General features: G+C 33.0%; 2 protein-coding genes across 4 annotated transcripts in view; one reads left to right on the top strand and one right to left on the bottom strand.

Annotated features, from left to right (window-relative positions):
* LOC129616022 (Krueppel-like factor 6) overlaps positions 1-15,550 on the top strand; it is a 245,725-nt gene that overhangs the window by 34,498 nt on the left and 195,677 nt on the right. The gene's annotated exons all lie outside the window — the stretch shown is intronic.
* LOC129616024 (uncharacterized) lies at positions 11,007-11,663 on the bottom strand. The gene is made up of 2 exons (XM_055531450.1): positions 11,568-11,663; positions 11,007-11,372 (listed from the first exon to the last, which is right to left on the bottom strand). Exons 1-2 carry the CDS (start codon positions 11,661-11,663, stop codon positions 11,007-11,009), a joined length of 462 nt encoding a protein of 153 aa, XP_055387425.1.

Here is a 15,550-nt window from a genome sequence, read left to right as displayed (position 1 = left end):
GTAGAGTAGAGTCATGTTTTTGACTACTACTGTTGGTGTAGCGTACTCAATTGCATCAATAACATTGAAATACGGTAATGTTTGCATTTCAGAAATCAATTGGTTGATTTCCTCTTTATTTAATAAGTTGGTGTTCACTATTTTCCCTTTGGCTAATTGGACTGCTCTTACGATTTCTTTTATTTCTTCCTTTATCGTATTAATTTGGTTGAAAAGCGTTTGGTAATTAGCTTCTATTGAATTTTCATCGAACCTTTGAATAATTCTATTATATTGCATCAGAATATGCTTTGTTGTATTTGTTAGAACTTGATTTATATGATATTGCTCATTATTGTTCCGGATTAAATTGTTATGGCTTCTAAGTATTTCATCCCAATCGGTTGCATCAGGTTTACCTGCTAACCATTTCCAGGCACTGCCAATTCAATTTATCGATCTTATGGCGGATTGTTCCGTCAGCTCTTTAATCAAATCTTCGGCTTGTTGAATTTGGAAGGTGAGTTGCGTTTTGGTGAACTTGCTGGAATTTAACTGGTTTGCTTCTACTTTTGATCTCTGTAGCACGTCCTCGTAATTGGTGAGGTCGATCCTGTGAACTAATTTTAGATTTCCATTTAATATTCGTCCCACGCCTTCCTTTATAGTCATGATAGGTGACTTGAACTCATATATTTCTAAAGCTGTTGAAACCCTAAATAATAGGCTGAAAAGAGAAAAATGTTTTGTTAGTTGGGAGAATTCTTTATGTGTGCCTTGTGAATTCTTCTTCCGCTTTCGGTTGTGACTGTAACATTGTTATTCCTAGCTATTATTTCCTTTTTATAAAGAGGTTTGTTCTTGCTCTTTATTTGTTTATCGGCAACGAAGATAGCTTTTCCAGGCTCATATGATTTAGGTTGTTTCCTTTTATTCTTTTCTCTATTTATTTTGTCCTTTTGGCTTTTACGAATTCTTTCAGCAAGATCTTCATGAACCTTGTCTTGAAAGTTGGTTAGATTTTGGTAATTGATTCGTTGCGTTCTTCCATAAAAAATGTCTGATGCTTTCTTTCCAGTAACGGAATGAATGCTGTTGTTGTAGCGATCGACGGCAATGTTAATTATTTCTTTAAATGGTAAATTCCGATGTTCCTGTTGTAGGCATCTGGATATTTCCTCTATTGTTGAGTGGACTCGCTCTACAGCACCATTTGCTTCGCTTCTTTGCGTTGGAGTGAGGTATACCTCGATTCCCAATGTCCTCAAATAATCGACTATAACAGGGCTTGAAAAGCTAGGTTCTCTATCCATTACTATCATTCGAGGTACTGTGTAGTAATGTACAATTTTCACCAATTTTTGTCGTAAGTGCAAGGCTGATCTGTTTCTTATTTTGAAGAATTTTGCAAATTTACTGAATTTATCGATACAAGTGATGAATTTTTCCTTATTTATTTGTATCAGATCTATGTGAAGGATTTCAGATGGATAGGTGGGTACAGGTGTTTCTGATAGCCATGGATTGTTGGGATGGCGGTCATATTTACTGGTGTTACATGTTTCACATTCGGATGTGTATTTCTTAATGAGACTAGCCATTTGCGGAAAGTAGTATTTCTCCATTATTTGTTCCTTATTTTCCTTCCAGTTCCTGTATGCTCGTTTATGTTCATGGCTGATGATTTGGTACTTATTATCCTCATTGTTGATATCCTGCACGATTCGTTGTGTTATGCGAATTTTGTATCCTTGCAGATGGCTCTTATATAAGTCCTGCAGCAACTGAATTCGATTTTCAGGTATTTGAATGCCATTGACGATTGAAGGTGATAGTGTTCTCTTTAATGCTTCTAATAGACTCGTATTGCTGATATCTTGAAGACCAATATAATGGCGGTGGTAATTTGGATGAGGATTTTCGTAGGCAGAAGGTATTGGTCCTTGTGAAACGATGATCTGATTTTTGAACACGTTAAGCGGAGCTTCGCAATGTGGTATTAAGTCGCTGCTGTCCTCTTCTGCGCTGTGCACTGTTACTGTAGTTTCTGTGTTGTTGAGTTCTTGTTTTAGTCTTGAAAGTGCATCGCCAACCTTGTTCCTGGATTCTTGGTTTAGATGATCCATCCTTGTTTCGATATTGTTTACTTGGATCGATTTCTTGCCTCTTAGCGGTATCGTGATGTTCGGCGATATTTTCAGCGTGTTTTCTTTGCGATCGATGATTGCCTCCAGTTGTTTCAAAGTATCGTCGCCGATGATCCCATCGAATGACTTTAGTCCTGGTAGTAGGAAGAAGTCTAATTTTGTGTTGTTGCCGTACGGTTTGAAAAGTCTCGCACTGACTTTTTGTGTAATAGTAATATCTCCTCCAGCTGATCGTATTGTAAATGGGCGTACTGTCGGCCTTGGTCTCTTGGCGTGTTCTGGCTTTATGAAGTTTTTGTTTGCCCCAGTGTCTACAAGAAACTTGAGCATTTTGTTGTCGGCTGTGTTGTATACTATGTATGGAATGCTCGAGAGGCTGGGAGTATAAAATTTAATTCGTCTTCTTCTTCGCATTCTGATCACTCTGATTCATGCTTGTAATTTGCTCTTAATTGTTCTTCATATTGTGCTGCGTCTTCAGAAGTTTCCAAGTTATAAAATCTCTGCTGCTTACGATTCATGTAGCTTGTTTGAAATTTTGACTGGGCCGGTTTGAATAGTCCACCTGTTTAGTTTGTATCGAGTGATCCACTTCCATCGGGACAGGCGGTTTCGGTTGGCTTGGTCTGGCTGGTGCCTCTTCGTTCGTTCCCCTGAATGCGTATCTATTACCGTTGTATGGCTGCTGGTAGTAAGTGCTTATTGGCTGTGGTTGGTTAAATGACGGTTTTTTCCTTGAAAGAGCATTGATTGGAGCTACCACTCTATTGGTTGAGCCCTTACTGTGTATTGGTATGCTACGTACGCTGGCATTCTGGATTTCGAGGCAAGAAGAATACGCCTCTGGTAAGGATTGAGGTCGCTGAATGATGAGCATTCTTGATAGATCTCCGTTTAGCCCTCTTATGAACACATCTAGGGCAGTGTTCCGATACGTTTCGCTTAGTGCTTGTAATGTGTCGATAGTATAATTTTCGGTTTTAATTTTATTGATTATCAGCGACAGCTGATGATTGACGTTGGCGTAGAATTCGTCAATTGTGAGGTTCTTCTGAGTTAGATTGGATAGTTGGTGTACCAGTGTCCTGACATCTCGTTTATCAGCATAATGAAGGGACAAACATGCCTTTATTTCATCCCAGCTGTTGTCAAAAATATTGTGCGATATTAGAGCACCACTCGCATTGCCTCGAATTTTCTGGCGAATGTTTTGTAGTATTGCTCTATATATGGGTTTGTGCTTTACGATTGCGTAATCTGCCAGTATGCTCTCGACGCTATGAACCCATGATACGTACTGCGTCGCGTTTCCATCGAACACTTGCAGCTCCTTTACTGCATCTGGCAATTTACAAATGTCTTTTAGGTCCTGCTCTGTCTTTGGCCTTACTGGTCCTGAAGAGGAGGGTTGTTGCGTTGGTTTTCCCGAATTTTCTAATGATTCTATTTTAATTTGCAATGCTTTGATCATGTTGAGTTGAGCGTTAATAGCCCCAGTCATCTCTCTCATTGCATTTTGTATTTCTTCGATTTTTTCCTCCATATTTAATATTATTGTATTTTATTTATTTTATTTATTATTTTTTTTTTTTTTATTTTTGTAAATAATGCTTCGCTACTTTTTAGCTTAAAAAATGTTTGTCACTCGTAAAGGTTTAATGAAGAATTCTTATTCTTGTGTTTTGTTGTACTCACGTTATGAGTAGAATGCTTCGCATTGGGTTCCTTTGGATACTTCGTAGTGGTCCTTTTTAGCTTAGAGCGTTGATAATTGCGGTAAGCCTACTGCGGTACGATTGGTATCACTTTTATATGGTCTGCAACTAACTCGTTATGTTTCCACGGTGATAACGTTCTGTAGTTCCAGGTCCCTGCTACTCGGGCGCCAGCTAAGAAATTATAGTTCAATTTCTTGTAAAAAAATATTTTCGTGGACTAATGTCCGTTTTATTGAGTTAATGTGTTTAATTATAATAACAAAACTTAACTGAACTTAATTACTATTTTTGAACATATTTATAGTAAATAATTGATTACTAAGCAAAATATTACATTTATAAAGTTAAAGCTAAATTATAAAGTTAAAAATGCTTATTAGGCATTTATTGTGGGAATTATAAAAATAGAGTTTTCACAGGTTAACTGCTAAACAACATTCTCATGAAAATTATGCTGACCTCAGCGTCTGATGTTATGCGCGTGTATCATAGTGTCTTAACTTATATATTAATAGGTATTGTGCCTATTACACTAATTATATTATGAATTTTACTAATACAACATCATAGTTGTGAAATTAATAAGTAATGTGCTTATTACACTAATAATTTTAACTTAATGGAAATTTTTTCATGCAACTGCAGAACAGATGGAGGACGTAATCAAAGAAACGAGTTAAAGGCAGAAAAATTAAAAAAAAATTTTTCTCTTCGAATTGGACTTGAACCAATGACCTACCGCTTTCTAGGCGGACGCTCTACCAACTGAGCTACGCAGGTATGAAGAAATTGCCGACGAAATGTTCTTTTACATTGCTTTATACTGTAATCCACATGATTACTAAGTATTTGTTTACATTGATTTTTAAAACAAAATTTAGTAATATTTCTGTTTTAGTACAGAATCCCACAACATTTGGATTTCACTTTTAAATTTGTATCTAGTGTTTCATAATATCAACAGAAAATGGAAACGGAAATAGGTTAAATTTAATTTGGCATCTGGTAAAATCTGAAAATCTTCTATCAAATTCAGTTTTTATTAATGTATTCTGATTAGAACATTCGAAAAGTTTCGAATTTACTTAACTGGTCTACTCTTTACAAATATAAGAAAATTAAACATGCTCAAATATATAAGTACTTGATTTATAAACAGTTTCCACTTCTCGAAACAAACTAACCTGAAAATTTGGTTTCGACTGCAGTTTACATATAGTTGTTTTTTTTCGCATATGCATAAGTTTGGTTTTTGGATGTGTCACGAACCCCCGCAGAACCTTCGTTCTGGTTTTAACACTTTCTTACCGATCTAAATCAAGAATTAAATTTCATAATTTTGAAAAATTGTAAGAGGCCGCAGGATTCAGGGCTGCGGGCCGCGTATTTGAAATGTCCTTCATCTGTTAATAAAGTGAAAATGTTGTTTTCTATTATTTTGTTTTATTTACTTTATATTTACATTATGTCGGATGTGTCGACCACCTCGGCTGTAAACAAATTGAACCTTAATTATTATATAAATTTATACACTGTTATTTAAATATTATTTTTTCTATTATAACATAACTAGGGGCCCCTGTGGTTTGCTTATAAGCAGCATTATCTGTTGTAAAAACAGGATTGTGGCAATCAATTTTAAAATAAGTTTAGAAAAATTTGTACATATTATGGCATACATATGCAGGTATATACTTGTATATGCATAAATATCATATTGGTTTGAATACTAATGATAAATAAAAGTAATGAAAATATTTTTAATTTAATAAATTTTAAGATGTAATATGTGTCACTGTTAATTACATAGATATGATTAAAATTCAATTTAAGAATTAGTTAACAATTAAGAACGAAAAATTTCCTTATAAACAACGTTATCTGTTAAAATATTTCCATCATCGATTTTTCCCTGACGAACCGTATCTTTGACTTGAATTTTTAAAGAATTGGAGTCTATGGGTCTTGAACATACTGTGTATAATTGCCCATGCGAAAAGCACGGCTGGGGGAGATAGAGGCCAACCTTTTCAAAAGTTTGCCCTTGGGACTTATTTATAGTCATGGCATATGCAAGACGGATGGGGAACTGATGCCGAACAAAATTAAAAGGAAAAGTACCTTTTACGCTAAACTTTAAAACCAAAGTAAATGTGAATTAATAAAAAATCAATGCCTCTTTTCTTTATACAGACCTGACTTGGCTACTTACTCAATTGAAATTTCGCAAGCACACGAAGAATAATTGCCTTAGTACGTAACGTAACGTTATTCGTGTTCTTATATCTCTCACAATTTTTAGTTTTATTTTTTAGCACTTTTCCAAAAAATTTTTTGAAAAAAGTGCTTATTAGTTTCACTCTGTCCGTCCGTCCGTCCGTCCGTCCGTCCGTCCGTCCGTCCGTCCGTCCGTCCGTCCGTCCGTGGACACTTTTTTTGTTTACAAAACTTCTACACCCTTGAAGATAAAAAGCTGAAATTTTATATGTACATAGATCTTTACTAGAAACTTACTTCCGTAGAACAAAATTTTTACCTATCTCCCCCCCTCTAGAAGTTATACCCCCCCAAAACCTTAAAAATGGCCTTTTTTAACTATTTGTTGCAATGAAACCATAAGCATTTTTGAAATTTTGCAAACGCAGAAAGGCAGCGGCTTGCTTTCCCTAGCGCGGTATACTACATTTAAACTTTAGAAAAACAAAATGGCCGCTCAAATTTACCGTTATCTAAAGTCCTTTTTTTCCAAATTTTTGATGTCGTTTTTCTTCTAGATCCCAGCCTGTAGAAGCTTGAAATTTTAGAGACTTTTAGACATTAACAAATAGTTCATTTCGTTAGAAGAAAATTTTTTTCCATCTCCACCCCCTCTCAAGTTATCGCCCCTTGAAATTTGTAAAATTTGAATTTTTGACACCTTATATTTTCGAAATCGCACGTTTTTTCAAATTTCTATAAACGCAAAAAGCTAACGGTAAATTCCATGACATTAAAAAATATAATTATTTTCCTTAACTCACACAATTAACCCTTAAAATCAAGCATTATGTTAACCCCTTTTTATATTAATTTTTGCTTTATTTCAAAGACTGCATAAATCGTTCATCCTAAAAATATGCAATCCTAGAAAGAGTTTTGTATATGAACGAAAATAATTTTAATAGTGTGATAAATATACATAGACTGTATTTAAAAGCAGAATTTTCACTTGTTGAAGGGAAAAGTGCTACAATACAAACCATTGGTTTGACCCAACTTTATTTTAATTCCATTCCATGTTAAATACAACAACAAAAAATTATTTTACTCTTACTTAACTCATTTAAAATATTTCGCTTCCTTTTGCTTTTTATTTTTGTTTATGGTAGTAAAGCAAATAAACAAAAAAAATATTACTACCCTTTTTAGCACTTTTCCAAAAAATTTTTTGAAAAAAGTGCTTATTAGTTTCACTCTGTCCGTCCGTCCGTCCGTCCGTGGACACTTTTTTTGTTTACAAAACTTCTACACCCTTTAAGATAGAAAGCTGAAATTTCATACGTACATAGATCTTTACTAGAAACTTATTTCCGTAGAACAAAATTTTTACCTATCTCCCCCCCTCTAGAAGTTATACCCCCCCAAAACCCTAAAAATGGCCTTTTTTAAATATTTGTTGCAATGAAACCATAAGCATTTTTGAAATTTGGCAAACGCAGAAAGGCAGTGGCTTGCTTCCCCTAGCGCGATATACTATAGTTAAACTTTAGAAAAACAAAATGGCTGTTCAAATTTACCGTTATCTAAAGTCCTTTTTTTCCAAATTTTTGATGTTATTTTTCTCCTATACCCCAGCCTGTAGTAGCTTGAAATTTTAGGAGCTTTTAGACATTAACAAATAGTTCATTTCGTTAGAAGAAAATTTTTTTCCATCTCCACCCCCTCTCACGTTATCACCTCTTGAAATTCGTAAAATTTGAATTTTTGACACCTTATATTTCCGAAACCGCAAGCTTTTCCAAATTTTTATAAACGCAAAAAGCTAACGGTAAATTCCATGAAATTAAAAAATATAATTATTTTTCTTAACTCACACAATTAACCCTTAAAATCGAGCATTATGTGTACCCCTTTTTATATTAATTTTTGCTTTATTTCAAACACTGCATATATGCGTCATCCTAAATATATGCAATTCTAGAATTAGTTTTGTATATGAATGAAAATAATTTTAATAGTTTGATAGGTATACATAGACTGTATTTAAAAGCAGAATTTTCACTTGTTGAAGGGAAAAGTGCTACAATACAAACCATTGGTTTGACCCAACTTTATTTTTATTCTCTTTCGCTTTTCGCTTTTCATTTTTTGTTTTTGTTTTACAGTATGTATAATCAATTGAGTAATGCTTCTACCCAGTATTCTCTTTTGCTATTTTCATTTTTTTGTTTTTGTTATTTATTAGATTATATGTATACCTGTTCATGAACTGGAAAAATCTTGTAAAATATAATATAGATTTAAATGCATGCAATTAACGCAAAACCTTTTTGGCCACTTAAGTATATGAGTAAAACCAAACATAAAAAAACTCTTCTTTGAGTATTACTTTGTTTCATATGCGTTATTATGATTTATTTGCGAATTATATTTCTTTACAGATTTTATTCATTTTGTAGAAAATGTATAACAAAACAATAATGTTAAGAATAAATTATACATAAATGTATCCTATCGCTTCTGCTGCGTAACAGCCAAACATTAAACTTATTAGAAAATAAACATAAAATGAAAAGCGAAAAAGTTCTGCTACAAATCTGTGTAGATTGTTGGGAGATTTCAGAATAAATTTTTTTTTCGTTTTCTTTTGCTACGTTATTCTTCCGAAGATGAAAATATAAGAATACACGACGATTGCGTCATCGGATTTGACTTTTATAATATAATATAGAAGATTATATGTATTATTATTATTATTATTATTATTATTATTATTAAAATATATTATAATTCTTATAAGTTATATGCACAACTTTTAAGAATAGTAATTTTTCTGTTTATATTAAAGTTTATTTTTTATATATTTTAAAATCAACAATATATTACTTTATATGAAGAGACGCAATGTAAATTTTTTATTGTCGTTGGTAATATGAAACCGTTCAGTATTTAGAATTAGTATTTAGAATTTCTAAATTTTTTGTCTCTTTTATTGTCGTTTATCTAGTTTCGTTTTGTTTTCATAATTAAAAAAATTAATTGAGTTTCTGATTCAAATTCTTTTATGAATAATCGATTTTTGTTACCAACAACAAATTAAAACTAGGAAATTAAAACTTTAAAATTTAATCAATGATAAAGCAGTCGGATTCAAATTAAATTATTTATTTATATTATGGTTGATTTACCCATAGATTGATATTGGCAATTCGTCTCTCTCTGCGCCACGCCGTTGTCGCGCTCTCGATAACCCCTGTCAGACTTTGTAGAGCGGAAGTGAATTTTCTCGAGTGATATGCACATTGGAACTCATGACAGTGGCTGACCCTCTCGAATATATCTTTTAATCACCTTTTCTATCGTCTTCAATAGAAAAGGGTTAAAACTAATTGGACGACAAGACCCTGGGGTGGTTGCTTGGTTGTATTTCTGTATTCGGAATGTACGTGACTTTAGCTACCCTCCACGATAGTGGAATGTAATCCCCACGCCTAACTGGCACGAAAGATTTTCAACAGTACCTTTGCAATATGTTCCAATAAGCTCAGCTTGCCTGCGTATTTTTTGGAAAGAATCCTATTGCAAAAGATCCTCCGTCTTTGCTTTCTTTATCTCTCTATTATAAATTGTGAGTAAGCGTCTATATTCTTTCCACAAATTCGACGCCTTGGCGTTATTAAAGAGCTTCCTGGCCTTTACTCTAAGTATTGGAAGATAAGTTGCTCCGCCTCGCTTTGATACGAAAACTCCCCCATGATAGGTATCAATAACAGGCGCTGTCAAGCCCCCATTAGTTAACTCGATGTCTGCCGTGGTCCTGATAGAATGCACGGAACGCATTACATCATAATGGAACATTTATGATAAATCATTCGTAATTTCTAGTTCATTACTATAAATAAATTCAAGTAAGCACGTACCTGTCTTGTTTCCCAAACTTAAGAACGTACCTTTTGGTGGTTTCCCAGACTTGGTGGGCATTTGCATCACTTCCAATTATCAGTTGGAAGTTCCTCCTTCCGTAGAAGTCCACTAAGTCCTTCAGCCGCTCGTCAGTTTCCAGGAGATAGGATGGGCATGGATCAAACTAACGCGTTGAACGTCCAGCGTAAATCGATGGAGTTTCCCCCGGGGTAAAAATCCGGGTGTGTAAATAGCACAATATGCAAGAGCGATGCAATACAATGCGTCGTTTAAATGTACTCACAGTTTGTTTTGAAATATATCGTCATCATCATCTCAGCTAAACAATTCTATGTGGACCATTGCTTCTATTTCTACTGCCTGCCACTGATCTCTCTGTCTTGCAAGATTATACCAATTAGAGATATTCATTGTTATTAAATCTGCTTCAACATCGTCAATCCATCCTTTTCTCGGTCTATAGCGTCTTCTATATCCTTCAGGAACTCTTTTAAAAAGTTTTTTTTACCACTCTTGCATCGTCTGTTCTTATTAGATATCACAGTCACCTAATTCTTTGCGCTTTTATGAACATTTCGCCTTTATATTAAATTTTCGATCTCGTGATTATACCCAATACGGTACTATCCTCCGTCAATTCTAATGGGTCCTGTTAATGTGTTATATATTCATTTTAATATTTTTCCTTCAAAAGATGCAATTGCATAGATGTCAGTAGTTTCTAGTGCCAAATTTTCACAGCCATACAGCTCTTACTAACGATTTGTACATTTGAAGTTTCTGGTTCCTTGATAATAATTTGGAGTGTAATAACTTTTTATGGGCGAAATATACTTTATTTGCAGATTGAGTTCGTTCCTGCATCGCAGTCGATGTATTATGACGTGTTGTTTGTGTGAGGCATGTATTTTGATTTATATGTTTGTGCGAAGCATGTACTGTTTATATTTATCCCCACTGCGTTAGATAATTTTCATATTTTTCGTATGCTTATTTCAAAGCGTTTATATTTCTTCAGTTTTTAACAATGTCGTCACAGTTATTCGCCTGTCACAGTTAACTGTATATTTTTATTTAATATGGTACATTCTGAATTTACATCTTGAATGACACTGTTGAGTACTAGATTGAATGCATCACCCTGCCTTACTCCAGAGTTAATTTCTAATTTTTTTGATAGTGTCATAATTTCCAGCTTAATTAATTTTTCAGGTATACCACAAATTTTTAGGATTTGTTCTATTTTTGAACTGCTGATACTGTCAAATGCTTTCTTGAAATCTATGAACAGACAGTGAAAATCAATTGAATATTCGAAAAATTTTTCAACGATTTGACGCAAAATGAAAGTTTGTTCTGTTGTAGGTCGATTGTGTTTAAATCCACCTTGATAATCGCCTAGTATCTATTCTGCAAACATGTTCAATTTTTCATATAACATATTTCTGAATATCATATATTCAGTATTTAGTAGCGATATACCACAATAGTTATTACACACTGTTTTATCACCCTTTTTGGGTACTGGGACTACGATGCTCGCCAGCCCTTCTTCTGGTATATTTTTTTCTTGCTATATTTGACATATTAGGTTTTGTACTTTGGTGAGGATTCCTATGCCGCCATATTTCAGAACCTCTGCGTTTATGTACTCTTCACCTCTACTTCTATTGTTTTTTAGCTTGTTTATGGCCATCTTTATGTCATCCGTCGTGGGCAAATCTATTTTATTTTCTGCAGTGTTGTATATTTCATTTTCGTTATTCAGTTCAATAGTATTATCATTATTCAGGAGTTCGTAAAAGTGCTCTACCCATTTAACTTAATGGAAATTTCTTCATGCAACTGCAGAACAGATAGATGACGTAATCAAAGGAACGAGTTAAAGGCATTAAAAAATTTTTCTCCTCGAACTGGACTCGAACCAGTGACCTACCGCTTTCTTGGCGGACGCTCTACCAACTGAGCTACAGAGGCACGAAGAGATTGCCGACGAAATGTTTTCTACATTGCTGCCTTTAACTCGTTCCTTTAATTACGTCATCTATCTGTTCTGCAGTTGCATGAAGAAATTTCCATTAAGTTAAATTATTAGTGTAATAAGCACATTACTTATTAATTTCACAACTATGATGTTGTATTAGTAAGCTCTACCCATCTTTCCATGATCTTTTCCTTGTCTTTGATTGTGTTAGCATATTTATCCTTGCATAAATTTATTCTGGGCTGGAAAGTGTTTGTCTGTTTGTTTATACTTGAGTACATATTTTTTATTTTATTTTGCCGATAATCATTTGTTGGATCTTGTCTTTAACATACTCTCTGTTCTATTTTCCGATTTCTTTCTTAGCTGTTTATCTTTTCTCTTGTAAATTTTGTAATAGACTTGTAAATTTTGTCTTGTGGGGGCATATAAGCATTTCTTTTTAGCTTGATTTTTCGCTTTATTTAGTAATTTACATTCTTGATAGTACCGTTCCTTGGTGCTCATTATTTTCTTACCTATAGCTTCGTTGGCTAAATCACATAGTACATCACATTTTAATATCATTCCATTTACCAGAAACATTATCAACGTTTCCAAGCTCATTTTCCTTAACTTTTTCATGTATTTTTCCCTGGAACCTTTTACGTTTAATGGTATTTTCGAAAACCTTTTCTGTGTTCTATATGATTCTTTTGGGATGATTTCTAGTATTTTTTACATTTGCAATCCGCTGATGTACTTTAACAACAACTAAATAGTGGTCTGAATCGCAACTCGCACCTCTGTAAGACCTAATGTCGACTGCATGCAGACCTAATGTCGAAGTTGCATGCCTTTTTTCAATCATAATGTGGGAGTTTTCTTTAAATTATTATTTGACACTTAAGACTAGTAAAGAATATATAGATAAATCTTTTATTAATTACAATTTTTCTCAATTACTGTTTTATTTACTAAATTATTTTCATTCATTTAATTATAACCAAATTTTTTTTTGTACCTTTTCATACCTTACAAACAATTATATACCTTTTCAATTTGCAAACTATTCGAGGAAACATATTTCTGCTTTTCACTTACAATCATTTTGGAATTTTTTTTAATTTTATTACTTTATTTGCTTTTTAAAAGATTCAACTTTAATTCTTTTATAAAATTATCAAGCTTCATGTACGTGCATAAAACTGCTACTAGAATAAAAATTTCTCTCAATGGATTTAATGAGAATTCGATCAGAGTAACAAACTGCAAGAACAATTATATTTCTTATATTTGGTTTTGTTTTTCTTATTATCATATTGAATATACGAAGTCCACGCAACAAACTTTATACTTTGGGATCTCTAATTAAATCACATAATTTCAGATTTCATATTTTTGTATTAACCGAAATATGGTCATTGAAGAGTGAAAATCAATTCTTTAATTTTTCTGTGTATGTTATTTACTTTGCGAATAGGCAGGAACCCTATGGTGGAGTTGCTACATATATCGATGAGGGCATTGCGTCCAGTCTTTTATATAAGGAAGAATACAATAGGAGTAATATACTAGTAGTTAATTTGTCGAATCACAATATAAATATTATAGACATCTTCAGATTCCATAAAACTCTGATACCTGATTTTTTAGATAAATTGAAACACATTACCTCAAAATATAGGAGTTTGATGGTAATCGTCAGTATGAATATAGATTTGTTGGAGAGTAAAACACACTGTGTTGTAGATTACACTAATATGATCATTAGTAATGGATTTTTAATATGTAACGAAATCTCAAATAATTATGTTACTCGGATCGACAACAATAGGAGATCAATAACTGATCATTTTATTACCGATGCAGTTAGCCATAAATACCATTTTCTAATTTCTGATACTTCACTATCTGACCATAAAATGTTTTTTATCAATGTTAATATAGAACCAATAGCCAAATTTAAAGTATATAGCAAAACGATTTTAGGTTATAATAGTATTTCGTCTGGAGGTTTTTGGTCTAACATCAATAATTATTCTGGTTTTGACACTTTTGTGCTGGATTTACAAATTTAATTATAAGAAACACCAAAACTGTGCTAGTAAAAAAGAAAGAAGAAAAGGTTGGATGACAAAAGAAGTAATTGACAAAATTAAAATTAGAGACTAGTATTTCAGGTATCTTACAAAATACAGGATAAATGTTCACAAGGAAAACTGAGGTCAGGAAATTAAACATTAAAGTTAAAAAAGCATTTTTCTCAAATGAGATATAGAGTGGTATATCCAAAGGTAAATGCTTATGGAATTTATACAATAAAACAATTTACAACACAAATTGTCACAAAAATTCAGAAGATATAAAAAAATTGGTTATCAATGATGACGTCATATCTAATGAATTTGGAATAGCTAACAAAATAAATGATTATTTTGTGAATGTGACCAATACTCTAGACATATCATCGAATAGATTATACATTTATTAATAGAAATCAAAGAACTGTACATAATAATTTCAATTTGCACCAAACTGATAATAACGAAATCAAACAAATCATTGTAAACTTAAGGTCGAATGCTGCTACTGCGTGTGATGGAATTTCAACAAAGTTAATATGGAAATTTTCAACAGAACTCACACCAATTTAAGTAAAATTAATAAATAATTCCCTACAAAATTCCATTTTTCCTCAATCACTTAAAACTGCAATATTTGCACCCATTCACAAAGTAGGTAAGGTGACGGACCCATCAAACCAAGATTTTAAAAATTGTCTTAGCACATTTCTCTTAATCAACAACATTTCCCATGAGGAGCAATATGGTTTCGAGAAAAATTCCAACACGACAGCGGCATGCTTAAGTCTACCAAATTTCACAGCAAATAGCATTGATAGTGGTGATTTGTCGCTATAGTATCTCTGGATTTTTAGAAGACGTTCGGCGGCGTAAATCATAATATTCTTTTGGCGGAGATTGCGAATCGTAATTTTGACCAAAGATCTGTGATCTGTTTATGTCTTTTTTAACTGGTAGGTCGCAAAGGGTTAGAATAGGACAGTTTTTGAGCGACAGTCTTCTAATTAGGAGGAGTGCTCCATAGGATTCGATTCACGGACCGGATCTTTCCAAAATATATGTCGATGACATATCTCGATTGGATATGAGTGGATTGCACATCATAAATTATGCCTGAATATCAAAAAGGTTAAAATTCTATTAGAAGGTAACAAAATTCAAAGATCTCTCAACTTCTCTTTTAGTTCCATACATTTGGATACTGTAGAAAATTTATGTTATTTAGGTTTAACAATTGATAAAAAAATGAAGTGGACTGAACATGTGCAGCATATTATTCGAAAAATTTCACCTTATCAATTCTTACTTCGAAGAATTCGTAACTTTTTGTCTGGGAATGCATTAATACCATATATTCTGCATTTATTCTATCCCATATTACGTATCTGAACCAAATATAAAATGGAGCCAATGAACAAGTTCTTCATCAATTGCACGTTATTAGGCACTTAGGCAATAAAAATTATCATTTTTAATCATTTCTTTCAATATACGTTTCCTACGGATATGCTATATTCGTAAAGATATATTAGT

This window comes from Condylostylus longicornis, unplaced genomic scaffold (genome assembly GCF_029603195.1).
Source record: "Condylostylus longicornis isolate FDR11 unplaced genomic scaffold, ASM2960319v2 ptg000159l, whole genome shotgun sequence".
NCBI lineage: Eukaryota > Metazoa > Arthropoda > Insecta > Diptera > Dolichopodidae > Condylostylus > Condylostylus longicornis.
Note: the sequence above shows the minus strand (reverse complement) of the source record. Positions and strands in the feature narration are given on the sequence as shown.